The following is a 27,843-nucleotide window of genomic DNA, read 5'->3' as shown; positions in this document are numbered from 1 at the left end:
GCACAACGGACCTTTACCACCCACATCTGCTCTGAATCTCCCATCCATCCACTTCCTCCTCTCTCTCCCCTCCCCCTCCTCTGTCTGAACCCCCTTCACACCTCCATGACCCCTCCCTGCCTCCTCCCGTCCATCCATCCATCCATCCATCCATCCATCCATCCATCCATCCATCCATCCATCCCCCTCCAGGAATGTTATTGTCTGACTAAATGCTCAGATTAAAAAAAGAGAAGAGGCAGAGTGAGGAAACGTCGGGAGGGAGGGAGGGATGAGGATTAGCAAAAGAGGGGTGACAGACGGGAAAATCCAGGAGACCTGCTAACGTGGAAGAGAGCAGGAGAGTCGCACCTCCCCCCTTCTCTTTCATCATCCCTTCTACTCTGACATGTGGCCTGTTTAGTAATGCTACATTTAACCACCGCACTAAATCAGCTTCAAATTTTGCTTTTAAACTCCCAAAAATAATCTAATATATATTGTTTGAATGTGAGTTCTAGCTTTCCACAATTTTTTTTTTGTTGTTGTTGTTGAATCAGCCATCTGACAAAAATCAATATACATGTACAACTTAGAGGCATTTACTGATGCAGCACAGAATCAAACACTGGAAAATGCAGAATAAAAAACTGGGGCGTTATCTTGCCCCAAAACTGGGCATTAAAGGAGAAGAATAAAAGACATCCAAGGTGTCCGTGGAGCAGAGGGCTGAGGTCTGGTGATTAAAGGGTGCAGAGACCGGCTGCCAGATGGAGCAGGTCACGGAGAGTAGGACGTGGTCTCACACCAACACTGACATACTTAACAGCAGCACAAAATGATGAGCGCATTCACACGCATATCCACACACATAATGTATGTCCACCCACACACACCCACACACATTTATTACATATATGAGCATGTGACTGCATGATTATTAGTGAGAGACAGCATTATTAATACTTCCAAGCTTCAGTCCTAACGTCGTCTTTCCAATTCTTAAATCAACAGCGTTCTGTTTAACCTCGTGGCTGATAAAGATCAGGTTGCACTAATATTATTAGTGTTATACTATTTGTTGAATTAAATTTCAGTCTGTGGAGGACATTTATTCACATGAACTTCTTCATAATATAATGAAATATTGCAATTTAATCTGTACTTGTTGGGGTTTAACCTTTCAATAACTACATTTTTACTGCAGTAAGAAGCTTAAACCAGAATCAACTCAAGTGAGGAAACATCCCCAGCATAATAAAAGATTATGAGAAGAGGGTGAAATAGCTATTTTGAGTTTTATTTTATTTATTATAACTAATCAGAAGAACTGGCCGTTAGCCTGATGAACCTCTCAGCCAACATCTCATCTCTCTGACATGCCTATTGATCGGACACCGTCAGGCCCCGGGGGCAATCAGCTCCGACTTCAAACTGTGCGAGATAATGCGTCGGAGAGACACACTGAGCAATCAATACCTTCCGATCTGATCGCAGACCCGATATGAATAGCAGATTAGAGCATGTACTTAATGGTTGTGTTGCTCATAAAGCAAATACAAGTTCTACTGATGTGGAGATGATTGATCTGCTGATGAACGTTGGCTGTATGCACTCGGATAAATAAAGATATTGCATTATTCAATTAATCAACGGCTGATACACAAGAATGTTTCTGACTGACGGCCCATCTGCTGAACAGCGGCTCATTATAGCTCAACCCTAATAAGACACTGCATTCACTCCAGTGCTAATGAACTGAGACAGAAAATGAAAACACACACACACTCACAGTGGATGAGATTCATGCTCACACAGACACTCATGCCCGCAGGATGGTAATTTTAGAGTTTCTGAATTAAGAGCAAAGCCTGTTAAGAGAAGTAGCTGGAGCTGTAAGAGATTAACAGCAGCTCTGACTACTGACCTGGTAAAGATAGCGAGGAGGAGGGAATGAGTAAGGGGAGTAGGAAAAAATGGGGACTCAAACAACAAAGTATGAAAGTACAAAAATAGGACAAAACGTGAACAGAAACCGGCCTCCGGTCGCCGTCTTTGGCCTTAGAAAGAGTGCATGTCTGGAGAGAGGGGATAAAAAAAGTACAGAGGGAGTGTGTGTCATGAGAATGGTATGATAGGAGTTTTCATCCGGGGTAGATAAAAATAAGATGATGAATCAGAAGTCTTTACACTCTGAGGCCACACAGGCGGTGCTGCAGAGCGGCGGGTCAGGACGAGGACAGCATCAGCACCGAGGCTGCAACATCCAGCGTCTACAACACTTTTCTAAAGTGAGAGCTGAGGAAATATTTGCCTATTTTAAGCACAACTCTTGCCCAAGTTGCTTAAACCTTTTAAGGGAGGGGGGTTCTCTTATTCCCAAAGACTGGGTCGGGACCTACAGGAGATTTTATTAGGGTCTCCAAGCAAGTTTGCAAAATACCTTCCATAGTCTCTTATTTTATGTTTATATCTGAGCTCTACATTTCAGTTACGCTTTTATTGTTCTGATAATTATAGCCGACTTATAACAATTAACCCATGAATATAAAAAGGGTTGCGTTCCATTTGTTTTACTGATGAGTGAATCTAATGTAGCTTGACCAAATAAAATGTCCCTCTTTTATGACACGGAACTAAACTCAGCGACACAACGTGATATCTAGAAATAAAATAAATAAATCTGCTGAAAACCACTGGATATATTTTGCAAGATGCTGAGATTCCCTTTCACATCCTGGCGATGATAGTTAATTGTTTATATGGCACCTTTATATTAAACACGAGTAACAATGTGAACCTTTCCTATCATTATGTTAGCCTCCCCCCTAAAACAGAAAACCACTGCTGTTCTCTGAGGTGGGAGGGGGAAAGGAGGAGGACATCAGTGCTGACACAAAAAGACAAGAAGCTTAAAGAGGGGCTGTTGGATTTAAAAAGGCTCGGCACTAAAAAGATAGACAATCTAATTGCAGTAATTGCGAGGGAGTGCAGCACAGCAGTGCACTGTTTAATGTCGAAGGCTGCAGGTGCAGAATGAATCAGACCTCTGTGAAAGCTTCTGTTACACAGCCCCATCCAACAATGTGCTTTCTAGTCATCCAGAAATCAAATGCAACGGCAGGCTTCCCACTCCTCCATGATGTCAGCGCCTCGATGAATTACATAACAACCAGTAAACGCGCCTGTAGCAGCAGCAGCAGCATCAGTGGTACAGCCCTGACGATGAAGAGAATGAGGGAATGGACCGGTCCACTGTGACCAGGGGTGTCCTGGGTTCCTCGCCAGGGCGTCGGTGTAGTAAAGTGGATGAATGAGATTAGGGCTCGGCCCCTGCTGGGGCCGTCTGTGTGACGTTGCGCCAGGATGGACCAGATTACCGTCACAGCCTGTTTTGAATGGCAAATCCTCACACCGCCTCACGAGCACACACACGCAGACGTGCAGACACAAACGGTGATCCACAAGGCGCGTGGAGTTTAAGCAATACCACAAATACACCGAGAGAAGGCACCACATTAGGGTGGAGCGAGAAATGAATAAACCCTAACACACTAAACACAGACAGCAGTCAGACAGGGTCTAAACGGTCTTGGAAGATACCAAACTGGTTGGTTTTCCCTCTCCAGGTAAACAGAGGACAGCCAGTGTTTTGTGTACTGCCAGGTTTGTCTTCCCTCGTTGTCTGAAGAGAAGTGTTAAACCTTAAACCCCTGGGAAAAACTGGATTAATGCACAAATGTTAATGGTCGAGGCTTACACTAATTGTGATGATTAGGGGAGAAAACCTGTTGTAAACACACATTTTGAATAGACACACACACACACACACACCTTCCTTGCAGTGTGCGTGTGTGTGTGTGTGTACCTGCTAAGTGGCTCCAGTGTGTGACCCAGTGTCTCACAGTGAGTGTGCAGTCAGCTGAGAGTCACAGGCTGAAAAGAATTGGAGCAGATTAAAAGTCACCCTGCCTCTCTCGCGGTCACAAGCCGGAGTCGACACTCGCCGTCATCAGCGTTTCCTTTCATCCGACGGGATTGAGGGGCAGAGTGCACGTCCGATTGGATGGGACTGACAGTTCACACACTTATTAGAGCGCCTGGACAACAAACACAGTGTGTATACAGCATGCAGACCTCTTCATGACATAGCTGGTTTTTGATACGGACTATGAGCTGTCTTTGTTAAGCCCCGCCCCCTGCTACTACTCCATCAAGCTAATTATAATAACTAGTATCTCATTTCAACCTCTCCAAGTAACGAGTATCATTACACAATGATTAACCATGACGAGCTCCAGCCAAACATCTTAATAAGTCGCTTCTTTCTCCTGCAGCAATGAATGTCTACTCTCTCTTTTTCTGGTTTGTCTTGCTAAAAGTAACGTTTGTTCAAACTTTTTTCATGTTTCGACAACTCAGCATGACTCAAACACAGTCAGAGCTCCAACCTTAGCTGCCCTAGGCGTCAACAGACACTACAACCACTCACGCCTTTCTCCTGACTCGAGTAAAAAGCTGTGCGGACCAAACAGACGGGAGAAGAGCCAAATATGACATCATCATCTCTTAAACCAAGCTTTAAAACGTGCTGTTTTTATGGTTATACTCTTGTTGTCTGTTTGTATCTTGTCTTATTCTTTTCAGTCCCTTACATACATCATTTTTTTTCAAATGCCCGTCTCCTTTTGCATCCCATCCCTCAGCCTTCAATCTCACTGATGTGGAGGCTGAGCGGACACATCTATCTGAATGACAGGAGGAGAGACGAGGGGAGGTATAGATTTACCTCCTTCCACCGCCTTCATTAGAAGATTAACAGGGAGAGCAAGTGAAGACGTGAATAAGAAAATCTGTGAAGGACAACGGATGTGAACAAGCAGACACAAGGGAAGATCTAGGAAGAGAAAAGGGAGGAGGATAAGAAATGAGAGTCAGAGAGCGGGATCAATCACACAGAACTGGCATGAATGGCTTAACCTCACCTCACAGTGTCGGCAGAAAAAGAGCACAAGCTAATCTGTTAATTAACACAAAGAATATTTAAATATTTAAGTAATTCTCATAGTGGAGGTGAAAAAGAGAAAAAAGAAAAGGGAGGATGCAGTTCAGCCCTTAGACAGATGATGCCCTATAGGGGGCTGTGTGTGTGTGTGTGTGTGTGTGTGTGTGTGTGTGTGTGTGTGTGTGTGTTCGATGCTTCCTGCAGACTTACCACTGTCCCCTATATTGCTCTTAGAGCAGCATTCATGATTAATTTATTAACCGTCTCTCCATCGTCTACTTTATCTTGACAGCTCTGCTGCATTCTGCGCACACACACACACACACACACACACACACACACACACACACACACACACACACACACACACACACACACACACACACACACACAGTGACAAGTGTATCCACAGGTTTGAATTTAAACGCTGATTGAGTATGAACTAAATGCAGAGTCTGTTTCATTACATTAATTCTGAGAGTGGATATGACCGTGTGTGTGTTTATGTGTCACAAAAGGTCAAACAGCAGCGCGTCCCTCCCTCGATTTCACGTAGAGCCTTATTATCGATTCAAGTCATGGCACAGCGCCAGGGATCCTGCAGAGCGTGCATGCACACACACACACATCCACACACAGTGATATCATGCATGGCAACATCTCTATATTCTTGACCCATTTTTTTTTCCTTCAAATGAAAGTAGCCTCCGACACAAACGCACAGCCAGATATTCCTTCCCCCCTCTCTTCCAGCAATCACATTAAAACACCCAGGATGCACCAGCAGAGCTGGAACGAACATCCCTCTGCAGGATCAGTGCAAACTCCAGGAGAAGCGTTTCAAAGAGATGTGGGTCGGGGCCACACAGTCTTCACTGTTAACAGTGTGTCATGAATACGGGCCCTGTGTGAGAGAGCCACTGTTACCCAACACACACACACACACACACAAAATGATGCACCAACACACACATTTGTACGGCTGGGGCAAATATTTCACACTGGCTGGCTGCAGCCTGCACAACCATTCAATTCAGTTTCCCCCCCGTGACAAGCACACACACACAAACACACAAGCACACACACACACAATGAAGCTCATTGATTATTTTACAAAAATCAGCTGGGAGCTGGTTATGTAAAGACCCTGAGGGCTAAAGAGGGGAGTGGACAGTGAGGGTGAGGAGGGGTGAGGGGAGACGGGGGAGGAGAGACGTCACAGATTTACAGCATATGAAGATTAATATGGAGAGCGTAAAGAGACAAGAAGAATGTTTTTTACTGAATGTTTCTTTTAGGATGAAAAACAACCAGCAGTGGGCCATTATTATTTTCCTGTGGTGTTTATTTTACATGCATGCGTACTATTTAAATGAGCACTCATTCACTATAAATCACTACAAATATAATCTATTTTTAATATTTGGGGCATTTTATTTAAAATACTGTTACAGTCTGAACCAAAGAGCGACGTGAGTGTGATTAAGAGCATGCGCTCTGGTATCTCTTTTAGAGACAATGGTGACGCAAATTAAGTTGTTTTGACTGTGGGGTTTAACCTCAAATCCCAGACGCTTAACACTCCCGGAGCCCCGAGCTCTGGGAGTGTCAGTTCTTTCTCTCCAGCTATGAACAGTAGCGCTTTAGCTTTCAAGCTAGGTTTTCCGTGCCGATACAGTCAGGTGCTGCTGGAGAATGTAACCAAACAGGAAGCAACCGGGAAATGAGGGAGGGGGAGGAGGGAGGGGGAGAGAGAGAAGCAGAAAGGGAGAAAGAATTAAGAGATAATGAAATAAGAGAGTGAGAACGTGAGGAAAATGTAGACTAGAAGGGATCGATGGCGAGGAGGGAAATGAACACAGAGACGGCCAAATAAAACAGCTGTTAGTAGCATGAAGGAGTAAAAATGAAATTATTATAACAAGTTTCATCAGCACTTTGTGAAATACGATTATTGTAGTAAAGCAGAGGAACTGATGATCTAGAAATGGACTTCAGCGTCCGTGAACAGCCTTAAGGTTGAAAAAGGCTTGACCAGGGTGTGATCTGAGAGAGAGATTGTGCCGAGTAATTGTTGAGGAGGAGGAGGAATGGACGAGGAGGAAGGAGGAGGAGGAGGTGTTCTTGTGGGCAGAGATCTACCGTGACAGGAGAGCAGGAGCGAGGGAGTCGACAGGAAAAACTAGGCCACGTGGAAAAATCCAGCTGTAACTCAGCGACTGGCCGATAGCTGGCATGTCTGCCTCTCACTCTCTCTCTCAACATCCTTCCTCTTCTCTCTGATATTCACTCTGTTGTTTTGTCGTCAATTGGACAATCTATCCCTCTCTACTTGTCATTTTCAGCTCCCTTTCCATCTCTCTTCCCTCTTATATCCTCCAGTGTCAGAGATCACCCGTTCAATAACCAATTACGAAAGCAAGTACAAATTTCCACACTCTGCCCCTCATCTAATCTGGACATTTCACGGTCTAATTTTACCTCCCAACGGGGTCACATTAGCACAGAAGAGGACATTTCTCAGGCAGGGGTGGCAAGACAGGACACCTGACAGACGGTCGATGGAAAAGATGGTGTATTCAAACAGATCCACTTTAGATCCACATTCATGAGGTGGTTGGAAAAGCACAGGCGGCCTTTGTGCGGCCACACAGCGTGTGGAGAATCGGAGAGGCGGCTCCAAACACACAGACACTGATCTGGAGAGACAGGAAGAGCTGGCCTGACACTTCCTGTATCCCGTGAAACTGCGGTACGTCAGCGAACACTTCCTGATCAGCGAACCCTTCCTTATTCTCTGCGCACTTCCTGTCCCCATTTGTAGGTTACTAGAAAAATTAAACATTCCTGTACATTCACTGTCAGTGTTATCATCATATTGGATAGTTTTAAAATATTTTGTTTGTACAAATATATGATTTTAAGCAAAATGCCATTTAAAAAACTGATATGTGTTATCATTTTGGCATTTGAAGAGCTCCATCATATAAAGAGCCAAAGTGAACGTGTATAAATGTCTGAGCATGAGTGACTGTGTGTGATTTAAATTAAAAGACGGTGTGTGTGAACGTATGTGTGACTTCTAAATGGCTCAGTTAAACATTAATCCCGATGTAGACCGGTCTACAGCGAACGTGTCCTCTGTTTGGCTGCTATGAAGCAGCTTAGAGGGTGAACACGGCGTCACGGGGCAGCAGGAGGACTGAGCTGACTGGCACTGACCACGTATCCATGACTTAGAGGTGTCAAGTGTACAGAGAGAACAACTCTGAACCCATCTGACTGAACACTAACACTCAGGATACTCAGTTTGCAGTTTTAAGTTGCATAAGTTGTGACCTTAACATAACCACTTAGTTATTCAATGTACGACATTAAATTCAAGACGAAATAACTCTTATAACTTTTCTAGATCACATCCCACCGGTTACATTGTGCCCCTATTTAAAATGTGTGCAAAACTAAATTACAAAACCATCCATATCTTCATATTTTTATGTCGCCTTTTCTTTGTGTCAATCAAAACGTATGTAAGCTAGTACCAATCAATTCCAACCCACAATATTGTGACATCTATCAATCAATGTGAAACTTTTAGCAACGAGATAGTGTTGAGCCTCCGTCCACTGTGCCTCCGTATCGCGCTACAGTCTAAAATATTAAGTTTCACTGGGGATGATCACACTTCACTGGGACACGTTTCAAACTGTTGCAAACTGAACAAAGTTTCCATCGAAATGCAATTAAGTGCAGTGTAGTTGTACGGGAACGTAATTCAGTAGGAGACAGGGTTGCCAGACGGCACGGCACATTTTATCATATCTACATTTAGAAAAGGGCAAAGTTCTGGCTGCCGACTTCCTGACCATCTTGTTCGTCTAAATGTCCGATTGTTCCGTTTCCTCCATGTTTCCTGACTTATATTTGGCTCTAAAAGGCCTTTCATGGGACAAACATGTCCCCGTCACGTTCGGCACACGTTTAAGCTGCTGTTAAGCTTGTGTAAATGTTATTATACTCATCCAATTAACATGACTAAGAATAAAAAAGAGCAGTGGAGCAGAAATCCATACTGCGCTGCAGCATTACAAAATAACTATGGAGCTCCAAGAGTGGATATAATGTTCGTGTGAATGTTGCTGTCAATCTGCCCTGAACCACTTTGGTTTTCCACTGACTCGGACTGTTTTCTGAGTCAGGTCCCGGTGTTTTTCCATACATGAGCCTGTCGCTATTGCTTTAGATATCCTGTCATTGTTACGCAGCGGTTTTACACACACACACACACACACACACACGATCGCCCTACCATCCCCGTGAATTATTCAAGCTGTATCAAATGTCCCCACCTCCAGTTTCTGTCAAGTGTTGCCACAAGCAGGACGCCAAGTTCATTTCTGCGTCTCCTCTTCCAGGCTACTGCTACAAGTGACTCGCACCCAGCTGACAGAGTAGTGAACACTCAGGTCAGGACAGTCGTTAAAAATGTCAACTTCACTGCAGCATATGAATATGAATATATATATATATATATATATATATTTAAATATCGCTGCAATCCAAGGCTAACGGGAGGGGGAGGGAAAGAGAGTGGAATGAAACTTGACATTTTCCTTAGACAGCATACGTGCTATTGTTGCTAGCATTCATCAAAGAGCAAAAATATCATTAGACAGGGGCAGCATTAGTCCAATTGCAGTGGAGCGCCTCCAGAGGACACAGAACAGGTCCTATAGGGTTACAGCTTCATTAAAGCACTGACTACAGAGACGAGATGGTAAAAACCTGCAGCCTTACCGAGCCACAAAGCTCATATAATAAGTCGAGCCGATGCAGTACTACGAGTCCCGTAGCTGTTCCAACGTGCAGGACTAAAAGCTTTAGTGAATCAGCTGTTGGCTTTTATGGTCCGAACTGCTGGAAGAGTCTGCCTGAAGATCTGAGAGCTGCTGAGGTGTTGAAGTCAAAACCTACTTATTCAGACAGGACTTTGATTAAGAATCCTTTAGTTGGTACGCAGCCATCAACAATGCCGGTCTTCAGTTATGTGTTGACATGTCTAAAAGGCCCAAGAGGCCTCTGTCCAGCTCTGCTCCAATCAATGTGCTCGTGTCACCTTCCTTTAAATCACCCCTCTCCTGGGAGACACCACCTCTACTGCCTTTCTTATTCATCAAAGCTAAAATTGAACTGCGATCGACAAATTGCACTTTAGTGGAGTGCAATCATTGGCTGCAGGAGTGCAGCTCTGCATTGCCAACCCATTGGGTGAATGTACAGAGGTCTGTGAGATACAGACAGAAGTCCTGCTGCCTCCTGAGACACATTAACACCTTCAATATGTTAACATTAAACTAGCTATGAATGCTAGTGCTAATAAAATACACACCTGGGTCGAACAGCATCTGCTTGAACCAGCTTGAGTTATGAGCGATATTTGTTACAGACAACAATAAAGTCAGCGCCAGACAGACTTTTATAAACAAACTATTGCAAACGTCTGTTATTCGTGCCTCTCTGTGCCCAAAGACTGCTGCAGCACAAAGCTACTATTTGGGCCAAAAGGCCTCGAGTGATGTGATGTACGGGAGATACACAGAAGACGTCTGCATATTTGTGCAGAGATGAATTCCAGATATGACCACGTGTTTTCACTCTCCTTCAAAAGAAAGCTTATTTCAGGCCGGGCCTGCAGAGCATAAGAGCAGAGCAACGCTTTGCCACAACAACAAAGCGACAAACTGTCACGAAAACCATCTGACAAGGGGTTTCTTCCTTTGACAGCGTTGTTGTATGGACACTTTATGTTGGAGGATTAAACAACAGCTGATGACATATCCTATGTTGTCTTTCTCCACCTGTCACGTGCACACACACACGCACACACACAGACACACACACACACACACACACACACACACAAGTCCCAAACCCTGAGGAGTTTAGTTTCATTACCATAATCAATATTTAAAAACCACCTTCTTTTCATCAGCGACTGCATCACAGATGTGACCCGAGTCTATTGGCTGTCCTCACCCCCATCCTCTTTCCGTCCCCCACTCCCGCACACACACACCTCCCCCCCTCCCCACCACAGTCATTTTCAGTAGAGGCATTCATTTTTAAAGAGCCCCTGTCACTGGGATTATAAAACAGCAAGTCTCAATGCTGGTGGTAAGGCCTCCGCTGCAGGGGGTAACAATAAGAGAGACCCACAGAAAGAGACCTCCAGTGGCCCAACAAGCGACACTTTGTGTGAGGTTTATTATTACCGCCTCGTCGGTGTGGAGCTCAACCTTTTCCACTGACTTGCCGGGCTGCAGCTTCCATATTTACAGGACAAACAGCAAACACGAGACGAAACATGAGGCCGTGCGGGGAGAGATTCCCTGAAGCTGGCGGGCAGGAGGGACTTCATAAAAGTGCTTCATCTGGTGCCTCAAAAGCATGCAAGTGATTACAAGGGAGTCAGGGCATGCTGCGTGCCCCTACCCAGTGCAGACGGAGGCCAATAATGTGGCAGACCTTGATGCACTGCTTTGTTTATCCAAAATATCAACAATGAAACAATCCAGATTATGAAACTGGCAGACTGGGCTGGCTGCCTGACTGAAACAATCTGTGCCCCATGTTGGAAGTTTTCAAATCATCCATTTCATCCCCTGATAAAATCAAATCCTGCAATATTCCCAGAGGGACATTTTGAATAAACATAAACTCATCCTGTAACTTCAGCATTTTTTTTGGCTTAGCTATGACACTTCAAACTTCACTTTGATCATTGGTATTGAATGCATCTACTTAATATTAAAGATGATGTGCACTTTAAAGCTGCATTTACCTTTATATCGCTCCAGCACATCCTCATACGCCTGGGCGAACTCCTTCTCCTGCGAGTGGTTCGTCGGCAGCAGACCCGGTATGAACCCGGCCATGGTGGCTCTGCAAGCCGGCTCGGGAGTCGAGAGGGGTCGGCCCGCAGACTACCGCAGTGAGCCGGTCCGCTGCTGCGCGTAGAGCCACCCAGCTCTGGATCCTTCCTCCCCTTCCCTTCTCCGGCGTCCAATTTAAACACCGTCTTGTGTGAAACTAGTGAATATGATGCATTGACGCAGACTAAAAGCCGAGTCGCTCACTTCCAAAGCGGGGTTAGATAATCCTCGGGGATACTTAAGGGGATAAAAAAGGGGACAACAAAAGCCTGAAGTGAGGGCGTTTTTTTTTATGAAAAGGCAAAACATTAAAAAATACGCATTTATCTACTTGAATGGAGGTTACATAAACGCTATCTCTCCATTGCCGCGGTGTCTGTGCGTGTGTGTGCGGGGACACACGGTCGCATCACCCCGGTGTTACGTCTCCGACTAGTCCCTCCTTGAATATCGGCTTCCACCCGGCGACTGCTGCTTTTTGAGCCTCCTGTGTGCGAAGGGAGGGAGTCGATCCTTACACCCCCCGCAGATGACGGTCCGTAGAGGGGAGGGGGGTAGTGTGTCTGTTTCCGTCACCCCCCTAAATCGGCGGAGCTCCCGGCGAAACCGTATCCGGACTCCTCGGGACTTCCTATCCCAGGCGGTGTCTGCGTCCTGTGGATCCGAGGCGAGCCGCTCCGTGCTCCCGGCGCGCTTCCCAGCCGTAAATGGCCGCTTCGATCCGTGGCTATGCGGTCTCGGTGCCTCCGTCTGAATGTGTCCGTTTCTCTCCCTCTCTCTGCTTCCCTCTTGTGCTCGGGTTTCTCGGCTCTCAGCTCAGTGGCTGTCTTCCATCCCTCTCTACCGGCCACGCCAGGAACCTCCGCCGCCGCCGCCGCGAGGGAATTTCAGGAGGAGAAGAAGAAGAGCCGGCTAGCTAGCTAGCTTACATGGCTACCGCTGGAAAATGGAGCTGTAGCGCCCCCAGACGGTGGGCACGGCTCGGTGACAGAAACCACGACACCCCAGGGCAGGCCAAAATATACTAACATAAATATACAATTGTATTCTACTGTCAAACTAATTAACTACACCTGTAATTGTCGGATAAATTACTTGCACTGTCATCACTTCCGGTGGTTAACGACGACAACGTTCGCCGAAGTTGGCGGTTGGAAATCAAGTTCTCACCTCCAGAAGTAGAAAATCATCATTCTTCTCGTGAAAGAAGGAAGTATTCGTATTTGTGTTGTTTCTTAAATAACTGTAGTCCTTGAGGAAAACGTTAAACTATCGTGTGAGCCATTCCGTCAAAGAAGCAGGTGTAGAAGAAGTGGACGAACGATGGGGAATGCAAGATGGCGGATCTAATTAACTGCCACATACAAGGATTTTTTTTAGGGAAGGATGATGTCAAATATCGATTTTTTTTAATAATTAGTGTTAATTGTGACAATATTCCTGATCATAATGGCTTAACTCTTTACATTACTAAATACAGGTGGTACATAACAGTACATTAGGGGATAAACATACCAAATGTGTAGTAATGGTAGACATGGTAGAAGTATTCAGATATTTTACTTGCTACAACAGTGTAGAAATATTCTGTAACTAGTGAAAGTCCTGCATCCAAAATCCTACTCAAGTACCAAAAGTAAAAGTAGTTCTACTCAAAGAATTCATCACTGGACTATATGGATGCATCAATGTGTTCATCACTTTTTAATGTTGCAGCTGGTAAGATGGAGCATATTTTAATTACTTTTATACGGCTTAAGACTGTGGGCCTAATAATAAAGTGGAATTTATTTATTGTATTAATTATTTAGTGGAGTAAAAAGTACCAGATTTGCCTCAAGAATATAGCTGAGTAAAAGGATAAAGTCAAATTAAATGGAAATACTAAAGTAAAATACCTTACTGTAAATACTTAGTTACATTCCCTTTGAAATAAATACATATACATTCTGAGTGATCATTTTTATACTATGATAAAATAGTATTTTCTATTGGTTTCCATTGCAACGTCAGAAAAAAAACAATGGCAAATAACAGTAAAGTAAGTAACCTTTAAATATAACAAGAGACGAATACATTTCATGATTTGGCTGTGGATGACTGAAGTGATTGAATGAGGGCACACTGCCATCTAAAGGCTAATCTACATTACAGACAACTGTGGTGAACATAATTCAACTCCAAGAGCCAATAAACACACAGATCTTTCATTGAGATTTTCCATCCTTGGACCCACGACGAGTGCAGAAGAAATGCAATCACAGACCCATTCTTGGCCAAAACCATACCAGATAATAAAAATAGGCAACCATTGAAAAGAATTAACTTCCTGCCACAAGCCGAGTGAGTCCGAGCTACTGTGTGAAACACAGTCATCAGAGGTTCATCTCAGCATGCGATCATCCAGAGGTCAAAGCCAATCATTCAGCCTGAAATGGTCTAAATATTATGTAATTTAATCCCATGTGGAGACACAAAAAGATGACTTTACAGTGCAGCATAATGTTAGCTTCTAGCAGAAATCAAAATTCTTTTGTAAATAGGGAGTAGAACAGGAAGAGCAGGAAACAAGGGTTGAAGCAGATGTGGATTTCTGTGGGATAAAAGATGCACGAATGGCTGCACGACTTTGAAACCACTGCTCTGGTCCCGCTCTGCTGTTTCCTGCCAGTTCACCTCATCTTTGGAGTTAAAGTTACACTTTTATTAGCTATACCTGTATAATCTAATGCCATAAACAGAAACATTGGCATCATATCGCCGCCTAGTGGTGGACACCGATAATTACACCAAACTGAGTGACTTTCTTTTCACTCTTTATGTTCTTCCATTTCTTTGTCCTTCCTTTTTATTGTTTAACCCCTTACCAAACACACAATAACCCTAAATAAGGGAAGTAAAAGTCTGGCTGGATAATAAGGGCTGCTGACAGTCTGGGGCGTCTCCTCCTCGATCTGTCACTCACACTGTTCTCTGTCTGCAGTGTGCGTGCACACATGCATGCATGTGAGGGTGTGCTTGTGTGCTGTCATGCAGCGTCCAGCTGCACAATGAATGTGCTCCGAGAGCCAAAAGGACAAACAGTCCTCAACACATCAGCATGACCAACGCCTCAGCAGCAGAGCTTTAAGTCTTCTCATTTCTGACCCTCCATCTACGATTATCCACGTGATCTGATTATCCACGTCTGCATTTTTGTTTGAATTACAGCCAATAATAAAGCAGCTCTGTGTCCCGAATCACCAGGAATGAACCGGATTGAATGAAGTTACTGTAAAATGAGCGTGATTTGGATTAGTGTGTTATTTGACCGCAGAATTTTAGATAAGATTCTTACTAATCTGACCTTTCCCCTACAGTCTCAGCTTTAACAAGTAACTCAATCATAGTTAAACATTCAAAACACGTCAACATTAAGGGAACCATGTGATTTCAAAGCACTCACACGTCACTTCTTTATACATCATAGACCTTTAAACACTTTGCTGGATGTTGCAATGAAATAATCATAACTGGCGTCAAACTTTAGAGCTCAACACACTCTCTTTGCCTAACTTTATCTTCTAATTGCTGTATTTTATTAGTTGCCTTTCAGGATAAATTCCTCCCTCTTCCTCCACATCGAACACCCATCTTTCTTCTTTTTAACCCCGTTCAGATTCCTTTCAACCTCTGCTGCGGTTTGTTTTCAGTGATCCTTATCGTCAGTTAGAAGTCATCATTTATTTCCCCCTCCTCTTTGAACCTTGCCCTCTTTTTCCCTCCATCAACACCCCCCCATCTCTCTTTCCTCTCTCCATAACCTTTAACTCCATCATTCCCTCCCTCTTTTCTTTTACCGACTCCCTCCTGTTTTCCCCCCCTTCCAAATTGAAATTCGGACACTCTCTCCCTCCCTTTCACTATTTGTTTTGCCCTCCTTTTATATTCCCTGTCAGTCTCTCTAACCCCCGCCACCATTGCTTCTCCTCGTCTTTTCTAACCATGGAAACAGAGGAGACCATGTCACCATGGCAACATGCTGGAACAGCCCGGGCTTCCCATTCAGCCGCCTGCAGGGAAAGAAATGTGGAAGCAGCAGCAGCAGCAGGCGGCGCGTTGGACGCCTAAGTTACATGCAGGCACCGACGTCTGGGGTCCTGATGTTCACGTGCATAAACGATCACTGCTGCAGTCAGACACACACACACACACACACATACACACACACACACACACACACAGATATGGTGCATCATACACTCCATTTGAGAATAAACTGAACCAACCGAAATATATACGCACAGAAATATGCAGTAATGAGAGTTTAGAGATTACAGATCTTTACATGCTTTATGTTCTACGTCTTTACAGATCGTGAGAGTTATTAGTCGACACTCCCATACAACTAAACCCTCCTTATGTTTCAAGGGAAACGTGTTCATTTCCAGATTCTATCTTTACACACGGGGTTGACGTTGTAAATTGAGACAAAACAAACAACTTGGTTATGTTTAGGCAACAAACTCCTTGATTAGGTTTAGTGAAACATCATGGTTTTGCTTTTAAAACTGAATGTTTGTTACATCAGTTAAATTACACATTTTCAGCACATCTTTTTTAGTGAAGCTCTTAAAGGACCAATAAAAAATAATGGATGCATTTAATTTGATCACCTTTCTAACATGATGGTGATCTAGACAGATTTTTTATGAATGAAAATTCACCATCAACTCATTTTTTATCACAATCTGCAATTAAACCCTAATGCAGAATAGTGATATTAATAACAGCTGTTGTGTGCGTTTGTAAAACCGATACATTTCTTCATTCATACTCCTCTAAATGAACATTTTATCTGTCGATCATGAAACACACATTTGTTGCCAGTATTGGCACTAATGTTGGTAAATCCTAAAAAGTCTCATTAGCATCAACAAAACAACGAGCAGCTGTCGGAGGTTTCATTGACATTCACATCCAGAGAGGCTGGATAACAGAGTCCAGTACAGCAGCGTCTCTTTATCCTCTCTGGGTGTGAATTCATGTTCACAAAGCTCCTCGTGTTTGCTCTCTCTCTCAACAACTCTCTTCTGTAGAGCAACCTTTCCTTCCTCTTACATTTATTTCAGTACTTTCTACAAATAAGCTCAGAAGAAAAACACCCGTCACACATATTTCTGGTAAACTCTGCACAAGCAGCCTAATGTATTCATTTTCCACATTCCAGCCTCGGCCCGAATGGAAATTGAGGTCAATGTAAACACATAGTCCATATTATGTAAAATGTAATATCATCACAAAAGCCTTCACGCCAGAGTGAGCACCAGACACGCCTGGGAAATACTGGATGCTACCCGCTGGATCATACAGAGGACATTTGGGAGCATCGCTCCTGCTTCCTCTTGATGGTTTAGTGTCTAAACGCCTGAAGAGAATTCATTCATTTATGAATTTACAAGGGAAGCACAACATCAGTATTTGTGTTTTACTCACATGAAATTCAAATTTACACCTCTTTTCTAAGTGCCACCTGTTGAGTTTTCCATATTTAATCTTTGGAAGATAATGAGACGTAGACTCGAACAAAGATGGTTTCACACTGCAGAGTAGTGACGGTGTCAGTGAGGTGTTGTCCGCAGCTCGGCCGCTACCTGCTGCCGCCACAGCCTGATGATCACAAACGAGTCCGACTCGCCGACTCAGCCCAAAGGTGCTGCCAGGAATCCTCCCTGTCTAACCGTCTCTTCTGTCACATGTTCATCCGACAGGCATGAGAAGAGGAGTGGAAAAGTTGAGCCGTTTAGCCTCATAGAGCGTTCATTCATGTCATATGAGATCACTTGTATTTACCTTCTCACATTCTGCCAGCAGCCGTGACAGAAAACCAGACACACTCTGTGTGTTGCATTCCTGGTTTGAAGAGACGTTTACTTCCTCATCTTAATTTAATGGACGTTAAAGGACATCAAAGTGACGACGCCGACCGTCTTTAACTGATTCCACATCTGCTCGGATCTGGTTGTAATTAGTCCTTCACGTGTAAAACAGCAAATACATCACGTGTTGGTGTCGGGGAAACATGTTAAAGTTCGTTAGGACGAAGCTGCTGTTGGATGTTTTAAATGTTGAGTTATGAAGAAAGTAATGTAAAACACTGAAGCAGTGAGTGACTTTAACATATGGGTGATTACATAGTATTTTGAGGTATATGATTAGATGATTTTAATCTTGTTGAGGTTGTAGATACGTTTTCTCTCCTCTGGAAGAGATCAGCTTTGTTTCACATTACAGTACGCCTTTCACTGTTTTTTAATCACAAGCTGCATTTGATCTCTTTCTCATTCTCCATTTTTAGCCCACTTTAAACTGTGTGTGTGTGCATGTGACACAGTCTCAGAAATACACACACATACTTCTCTGGTTTTCTTGCATCAACATGTAATGTCTAATTTAGCTGATTTCACGTTTTCCTCCCTCGCTTTGAGCTCGAGAGTAACACACATTCTCTTCATGCCAAAACAAAAACACTTACAGCACTTCTTCACGCTAACGTTCTGCTGTGAAATCCTGCTCAGAAACACAAGCTTCTCTTCTAAAACATCAAGGCTGGAGGTCTGGTAGTGCTGTTTCCAGGAAATACATCTTTTCTCCACATATGTCCACTATAGAGCATTAACATGCACGTACAAAGGATGATCTAGGCGTCATCACCCTTCAGCCTGTCCCTGACCTACATGCTGTCCCATGTCTATAAAGTAGTCCCGACACCCATCACCTCCCAAGCCACTGGCTTTTACAACGTCTCTGGAATTATAACAAGCGCGGCCAGTTTATACCAGTTTATTTCTCACATAAAAAAGGCTAAAAAAAAAAGGATGAAGCACGAGACGAGAAGGTCTCCTTACAACGCCCTGAAGACAGGGAGAGTTAGGAAGGCATGATACTGTAAGGACAAATTTAACCCTACAGGGTTGTTGGTTTGATGTAACTAAGCATCTTATTGTATCTGATGTAGAGGTAGAGCAGCATATTAAAAAGAAAACTACTAATATATATATTCTATTTTGTTTGAATTATTTATATTTTTTATTTTCTTTCCCTTCCTATTATCATGATGATCAAAGTTCCATCCACTTAAAGAGGGGAAGCGTTCAGCTGCTACCAGTGTGTCATCACGTGAGCGGGGAATCCCTGAGAACTGAGTAACCTACAATTCTCCTCCATCTTCAGTTACAGCGAGGAGGAGGAGGAGGAGGAGGAGGAAGAGGAGGAAGAGGGAGAGAGAGAGAGACAGAGAGAGAGAGAGAGGTTTTAAAACGTTGTCTCTAACCTTCAGCTTTCACATCTGAGTGGAAGGATGAAGAAAATAAAACCACCTCAGGGTTCAACATAAATGTAAGAGATCACAACCAGATTTTCCTCCCATCTCTGTGACATTTACTGACCGTGGATTTTTCAGGAAATGGGGCCTTTTTCCCCCAAGGATGTGTGCGTTTAATCACAGCCAGGAGGAAGCGCCGCCATCGAACACGAGAAGCCAAGAACACGTCAGCATGCAAAGGAGAGGACTCCCCAATACAAGATTCCCTATGAACTTCTGAGCCTCTGTGACTCTCTGATAGCTCATCACAAGCTCAGCTACCTGAATGTCTCTCCTCTGTTGTAAATCTCACCGACTCTTTGATGGAAGCAACGGTTGTAACATCTCTGCTGCCTCCTGATGCAGATTCAGACTCTGTCTGTGATCTTTTTGGATGAATGAAAGTCCACCAACACTTCGACTGTGAGTGAGAGTCAGTGTGAGGGGACCAACTCAGCAGATGCCTTGCTCAAAGGCACCCTGCACTGTATCTTTAAGACGGACGGTTGCCCTTACCTGCGACGCGAACCACCGCCCTCTCCGCCGGGTCCAGCACCGAGTCCTGGCTCTTCCTCTTCCTCCTCTCGTGTTTGGACAGGTTCCACGGCAACGTGTCTCCCGGCGGCCCCACGGGTCCCGAGGGACACGGGGACAACGACCCCCCTGACCGCTCGCTACGGAAGGACGGCTCGCTGACGCAGGAGCGCTCGCTCAGAGTGTCGTCGTCCGACGACTCCATCTCACTTCAGGGCTGCTGGGAGGAGAGGGATGAGGAAGAGGAAGGGAGGGATGGAGGGCGGTGGGGGAGGGGGGGAGAAAGGAGGTCAGAAGAAGGGAAGAGAAAAGAAGAATTGTTGGAAAAGTAGAGGCACTGTATAATTCATCGGCGTACAGCGTGATCACGCAGGGGTCATGAATGATGTAACGTTTCTATATAACAACAGTAATAATGCAGTGATGAAGAGGAGGGACATAACTAGGCTGCATTAGTCATCGCGTCTAGACTGAGTTTATAAGAGGAACAGTAGAGATGATGAGACTGAATACTGATTCAACCAGAGGACCAAAGGAACACTCTGATATATGAACATATTTAGATAAAGGCTGTGTGTCTCTGGTTCTTTATTTTGTTGTATTGTGTGTAAATGTCTGTTTGACTCCTTGCAGCTGATTCAGTGACATGGATGATGTCACTGTGGGTTGGAAAAGGGAGGGAATTTCTTAACAGCATCTATTCAAAAGACAAGGAGAAAAGACTAGAGAGATGTGATTTCAAAGCTCATCTAAGTTTCTATATTCAAAGAAAAGTCAACAGGCCGTAAAGACAGAAGGGAGCTTTTTTTCCTCTTTCTTCATCTCACTTTTTCTCTCTTCTTTCTCTTTGTTGTCTTTTCTGCTTCTTTCTCTTCTCTCTGACTTCTCTCTGATATGAGGGTTAAATTCAATACCTTTATATAATACTGAAGAAAACTGTGTGTGGACTTGTAAAGCCATCTTTATGGGGACCTTGACATTTTCGGAAAGTGAGGACACTTTGACCAGCCATCACTTTGGGACAGAACTTCAAAACCCTGAACCTGGTATTAGGTTTACGTTAGGGTAAGGCGTTATGTCCTCACAGAGATAGAAGTACATGATTGTGTGTGTGTGTGTGTGTGTGTGTGTGTGTGTGTGTGTGTGTGTGTGTGTGTGTGTGTGTGTGTGTGTACTCTGGGGAGCTGATGCACTGATCTGTCCGTCACCGGCTCACCAGATCAATACCCGTCCTGAGAGAATGAATTGACCATCATTGGCTCTTATATTCCAGCTCCACAGGGAGTCACAGATGAGTGAGCGTCTGTTGCTGGTTTTCATGAGTTTGAATCCAGCTCACAGACTGTGAACAGCCTGAAATGTATTTTTAGCCTCCAGTGTGTATTGAGCTAAATGCTCATTTCTTTAAAAAAGTAGATTGTTTTAAGACATCTATCTCTCATTCAACCGGTTGAGAGTTTATTAAAAATCTATTTTAATGTATGTTGATTTTCTTAAACAGGCTATTTTCACGTTTCAACATTTTGACTCACATTCTCCGTGAACCAAATACACACAATACCAGGATCCTGAAACTGGAGCAGCTAAATGGAATCCAGCCATCGTTAATCTGACTATTCAGATTCAAAGTGAATCCAACATTCAGTATTTGGAGTAATCTATTATTCTAAGATATTTACCACTGCTTCCTTAAAAAGGAGACAAAGTCTTTTAGAAGAAATCCAGCCGTCACACAAACCGTCGCTTTAACCTCACAAACAGTCTTAACCCCTCAAACTGTGAGAACTTCACACTGACGTCCGCTGGCTGCCAAAGAGCAGATCTGAGTTCAGCTGACTGAACTGTGGAGCGACCGGAGCGGTTGGTCACAGGGTGGGAATGTTTCTGTGTGCGATGTGTGAGTCCAGCACAACGGCTGGGTTTTCCATCTGGGATAGTGCTGCCAAAAATCCTCCTCCTCCTCCTCCTCCTCCTCCTCCACCTCCTCCTCCTGCTGCTGCTGCTGCTGCTGCCGGCCCCATAGACCGCTGGCAGAGCCCCACTTCCTGAATCCCTGTATCCACGGCAACGCTGCTAGGAAGAGGTAAAGCCTTCCCAGCATTCTCTTCGTTTCTCTGGTGTGTGTGTGTGTGTGTGTGTGTGTGTGTGTGTGTGTGTGAGTGTGTGTGTGTGTGTGTGTGTGTGTGAAGTCAGTCTCCCTGCTGCTTGCTGACACTGAGTCAGTGCCACTGCAACTAGCGGTTTTATAAATAGAGCCAGAATGGAGGCTTCAAAGCCGCACCGTGTCATTAGAGCTATGTCAGGACAAAAAAGGAGATCTTTGAAGAGGAAGACGAGGAAGACGATGAAGGACAAGAAGAACCTTCCAGCAGGAACACTGGAGGAGCAGCGTGTGAGAAAGAGTGAGGTCACTTCCTGTCTGATGAGACCCTCGCGGAGGCGTTTTCACTCACATCACTTACTTTGCTCACCGCTTCTTTATGTTCCGACGACTGCAATGATCACTTTCATTATTGATTCAACTATTGATTGTTGTTTGTTGTATCGTCAATAAAAGATTAAAACAGAGTGGAAAATCACAAGTTATCTCGTAGCAGAGTTTCAGCCCGGGGGACTTTAAGTAAAGGCCAATTATTTGTATTATCTGCTCAGTTAATTATTACTTTCTAGTTTAATCTATACTATCTAGATCTATAGATCTATAGATGCTACCAGACTCCAGAACCTGACTCATGATGACTAATGAGTTCAGTTCTGGCTGCTCTATTGCTTTTTAGTCTAATAAAAACTGCTCATATAATAAACTTTAACACATGCTCATCACAAGTTCTGAAGGCAACCTTTTTTATTAGATTCAACCGGGCAGTTATTTTTTATTTTCACTTCATTTTCAATTATATTACACACACGCACACACACACATTTTGGATGCTTGACTGGCCTGATTTATAGCACCAGGATTTACATGGACTCCGCCTGTTCCCACAGTTTAGCCTGAGTAGCGTGTGTGTGTGTGTGTGTGTGTGTGTGTGTGTGTGTGTGTGTGTGTGTGATTGTGTGTGTGTGTGTGTGTGTGTGTGTGTGTGTGTGTGTGTGTGTGTGTGTGTGTGTGTGTGTGTGTGTGTGTGTGTTGAAGAGCAAAGACAGGAGAGACATGAAGCAGAGAGAGGGAGACAGACAGAGGTAACAGCAAGGAGAGTAAAAGGAAAAGAAAAAAGGTCCGGTGGAGTCCGAGAGAGAAAAGCAGCGTTTGCAGAGTAAGGTTGTAACATTGTAACGTTGTAACATTGTAACGTTGTAACGTTGTAACTTTGTAACATTGTAACGTTGTAACTTTGTAACGTTGTAACTTTGTAACGTTGTAACGTTGTAACGTTGTAACTTTGTAACGTTGTAACGTTGTAACATTGTAACGTTGTAACGTTGTAACATTGTAACGTTGTAACGTTGTAACTTTGTAACGTTGTAACGTTGTAACTTTGTAACGTTGTATCGTTGTAACTTTGTAACGTTGTAACTTTGTAACGTTGTAACGTTGTAACTTTGTAACATTGTAACGTTGTAACTTTGTACCGTTGTTTCGTTGTAACGTTGTAACGTTGTAACTTTGTAACGTTGTAACGTTGTAACTTTGTAACGTTGTAACGTTGTAACTTTGTAACGTTGTAACGTTGTAACTTTGTAACGTTGTACGTTGTAACATTGTAACGTTGTAACATTGTAACGTTGTAACTTTGTAACGTTGTAACTTTGTAACGTTGTAACGTTGTAACTTTGTAACGTTGTAACATTGTAACATTGTAACGTTGTAACATTGTAACTTTGTAACATTGTAACTTTGTAACTTTGTAACTTTGTAACATTGTAACGTTGTAACGTTGTAACTTTGTAACGTTGTAACGTTGTAACTTTGTAACATTGTAACATTTAAACGTTGTAACGTTGTAACGCCGCTGCTCATCTTCGTTTCATACCAGAGCAGCAGCAACGCTCCAACAGCTGCAGAGGGAGTTTCACAGACAGGCTCAACAGACAGACACTAACCCTCCGTATCATAGAGCTACCTGAGCAGAAAACACACCTGATCCACACACAGATCCACACTCACTCATCTCATATTGGCTATAGACAATGGAGAAATCTCATACTATATGTATATGTTTCTCTTTGACATCTGATCTTCCTCTAAACTTATTAAAATATGGAAAGCACACTTGTTGCATCAGTTATTTAAAGTGTAGATAAGAATGAATGAAGCAGCCTCCAGTAATGATGAGTAACACACTGACGACTGGATCACACACATGCACTCCCACACACCTACATTAATACACATGAAGACACTCTCATACACAAACACTAAGACACACTGGACGGGCCAACGATACCGTAGCCTACTACTCAGCATGACTGGACACACAGTTGATTAAAGACAGTGAAGGAAGGAGAGGCGAGCGAGAAGACTGAAACAGAAAGAAAAGTGAAGATGAAACAGAGAAATAAAAAGGAGAAAGAAGAGCAGCATGGAGGCTCTGCTCTGCCGTCTTTCACACGCTGATCAATATTTAGTGCCACGTCGTTACGAGCATCATTAAGAACTAAACTGAGGAGCTAAGAAATCTGTTTCTCTTTGTCTCTGGGTTTTTTCTTCTTGCACTCACGATACGATGCAGTGTGAATACCAAAGAGCCGCAGGGAGAGCAAACCACCAGAGACCGCTGGCTAGACAGACAGACAGACAGACAGACAGACAGACAGACAGACTGACAGACAGACTGACAGAGAGGGGGAGGATGGAGCTGTCAGTCAAGCGCTTCACCAAAAAAAAGTATGATTTCTACAATGTTGAAGCCTCCACTTCATCTTGGCTGTTGCCAACTTGGATTTGGTCCGTTGAAATCTGGATATTTTCATCTCTTTAGGCATCTAATAATTCACTTTCATTGAACTGATCACAATTTATGTTACTTAAGGGCTCACAAACCAACAAAAATCTGGTTTCAGGGTCTGTTATATTTGGATTTGGGGCTGTTGGTTGGAAAAAAACAATAATTTAGGCTCCAGTGGTGCCTTACTATGTTTCACACAGTATTGATTGAACAGTTTAACAGTTAAAAGTCATATACTTGTGATGTCACAGACTAATAGTGCACTCTTGCATCCCCTGCATCGGAGACATATTGGTGCTTTCCACCACTATGACACACAGTAGTAAGGGGGTGTGTCTGTATCCGTGCAGGGGAAGAAATAGTTGGAAGAGACCAACTGAATCATAGAAATCCGCCTGAATAAAATGGAAATGAATTATGGATAAGTCTCTTTGTGCCTCACAGATCAGCCTGCATGTCGAAGGTCCAACATACGGCCGGAGGGAGATGCACATTTGACCATCTGCTACGAAGCGGCAGGAGGGGAGCCCTGCATCTTGATTTTTTTATTTTCTGTGTCTCTGACTGCACAGCCAGACAGACAGACAGCCTGCGGTGGTGGAGTCCATTTGGGATCCATACAGCAGGTGTGAGGTAGAGGTGTGGAGATGAGAATGCACAGATCGATAAAAGCACTCTCTCATAAATGGGTGTTTGTGCACATAAAACCAGCTGCAGTTTCATGTCATCGTTTTTTGCACGCATGCCTTTCAGCCTTCCTTTCATCCCCGCTGGATCTGTGGATGTGTGTCTGCATGAATGGACATCAGACATGGAGACCAAGCGGAGCAGGAGCAGGCTGGAAGCACGGGGGGCTCTTTGTCCGGCTCCGGCCTCGGATGGATCACACCAACTAATTACGTGGTTCCATGTGTGGTTGTCGCTGCAGCCGAAGCGCTGCTGGGTGTCGTTGGTCTCCTCACGACCCGCAAATCCTCCGGCCGGTCCGCTGCTGTAGTCCCAGCCCTCCATGCACACACATCACGAGCTCCTCTTCCACGCAAAACAACCATCACCACATCAATGGATCAACACGTTATCGATCATGGTCACGTGACGGGCATCGACACCTTACCATTCAGCTACACATCGGTCATAATAGTGATGTAATTAATTGTGTGTGTTGGTTTCTAAGAATGTGTTATAAGGCTATAATATCACCCGCGCGGGCTCGACACGTGCACGCGCACAGTTGAGAACAGGCGGAACTCCGGAGCCGCTTACCTTCACCGGGCAGCAGCGGTCCTGGGATCCGAGCACGGGGCGAGGGAGGCCGGGGATGCTGCCGCCGCTGCTCCCGCTCCTCCTCCTCCTCCTCGGGTGGAAGGATGGGTCTAAAAAGGTCGGACCGTTTTTTCCCCCTCTCCGCCGGTCAGGGTTTTTATGTCACCACGTTTTCCTCCGGAACAGCCGGGAGGGAGGAGGACGAGGCTGGGGAGAAGCAAAGCAACGTAATCCTGAATGGTAATGGCTGTCCTGTTCCTCCTCCTCTCCCCCTCTGTTTCTCTCTCTCTCTCCCTTCTCCTCGCTCAGCAACCCCCACCAGCCCTCCTCCTCCTCCCTCTCTCTCTCTCTCTCTCTCTCTCTCTCTCTCTCTCTCTCTCTCCCCCTCTCTCTCCCCAATAGGCTGTTTTCACACCCATCCCATCTCTATTGAGATTGTTAAATGTCGCGGAAATTGAAATTTCGGTTGTAGCTACTCTTACGTCATCAATGGACTCGGCAGCACCGCTGAACCCAGAGAGAAACACACACAAACACACACACACACACACACACACACACACACACACACACACACACACACACACACACACACTTTCTCACAATTTAGGGAGGAAAGGTCCCAAAAAGGGCGTTCACGTTGGCATACTTGCAGCTGCTACTCATTGACATATATTGCAGGATTACACAGAAGAAACAGTGGTTTTAAATCACATGAGATAGTATTAATCTGGGCTTTTATAATCCCTACACACACACACACACACACACACACACACACACACACCACCCCCTCCACCCTCTCCAAACAGCTGGAGGAAGAGAGGGAGTAGCTAAAAAAACAGCAAATTGATTACATCTGGAGGGATGGAGTGGAGTGGTATTTGGACTGCCTCTCCCAATCAGGTCCTCACTGACCTTTAGTGTGTTTGGTTATGAGGCTCCCCAGATATCAGGGTTTGCATTATGTTTGTAATCTAGGTGTAAAATGCACTCTAACCCTGCAGTAACACATTGTTGACAGGCTCGTCAAGGAATCAGTTAATTTACTGTATTCACAATGGGAAACTAGAAAAATACATTTCCGAAGACGTTACGGTGTGAATGCTGGAAAGCTGACGCTATATTGGAGTGGGTTTAATTAAAATGAATATCATTGGAAAGTTGAACGATTCCAAAAGATGTGGAATATTTTAAGTTAAAAAAAAAAAATCCTGTGAGAGAAATGTGTGAGAAGAAGGTGAAGTTGAAGGAATATTAATTAGTGTGAATATTATTGAAAAGAATTGGACCAATAATGTTGAATAATGAATATATGAAAGATGTGGAAGATTTTAAAGTTTGAATGGAGTTTTTACATGAAAGAGTTGAAAATGCACAAATTTATGAAAGTATTAAAGAATATTAAAGAGAAAAATAATAGTACACTTGTCCTCCTTGATGTTTTAATGAAGTTTCTATGTCAAAGATATAAATAGGGTTTACTACAGAGTGGTTAATGAAACATGGTCTTGTATTATTGATGTGTCTGTGTCAATCCAACAGCAGCTAACGGACAGTGACAACAGAAATGGGGTAAAGTTCAATATGATCAGTGCTCAGTATCTGTTACTTATTGGTTAAATTCCTATAAACAGGGAGTCTAAAACTAAAACAGACTGAAGCTTTAAGTCAGTGGTGGACAAAAAAACATCTGTTTACACAATTAAAACCTTGTGATATTGAACTGAACATCTGTAATCTTCAATTTAATAAAAATTATTTTGGACTTGAAGAGGACAATGACGCTGACTGCCTTCTTGTTTTCCTAGTTTGGTACTAACCACGACCAAATTCTGAGTATCTGTTCAGTTTGTATTCACCTGTGTGCTTTTATTTCATGTGTCAGTTATGCAATTC

At 43.9% G+C, this 27,843-nt stretch overlaps 1 protein-coding gene across 1 annotated transcript in view; it reads right to left on the bottom strand.

Annotated features, from left to right (window-relative positions):
- macf1a (microtubule actin crosslinking factor 1a) overlaps positions 1–26,081 on the bottom strand; it is a 180,027-nt gene extending 153,946 nt beyond the window's left edge. Inside the window, exons 1-2 of the mRNA XM_084032230.1 lie at positions 25,945–26,081; positions 19,775–20,009 (exon numbers count right to left, since the gene is read on the bottom strand). Coding sequence (XP_083888356.1) covers positions 19,775–19,997 — 223 coding nt within the window. The 5' untranslated portion in view covers positions 19,998–20,009; positions 25,945–26,081. The remainder of the gene's footprint in view (positions 1–19,774; positions 20,010–25,944) is intronic.
- Positions 26,082–27,843: the final 1,762 nt, after the last annotated feature.

This window comes from Eutrigla gurnardus (assembly GCF_963514095.1).
Source record: "Eutrigla gurnardus genome assembly, chromosome: 17".
NCBI classification, from domain to species: Eukaryota; Metazoa; Chordata; class Actinopteri; order Perciformes; family Triglidae; genus Eutrigla; species Eutrigla gurnardus.
This window is presented reverse-complemented; position numbering and strand designations above follow the sequence as displayed.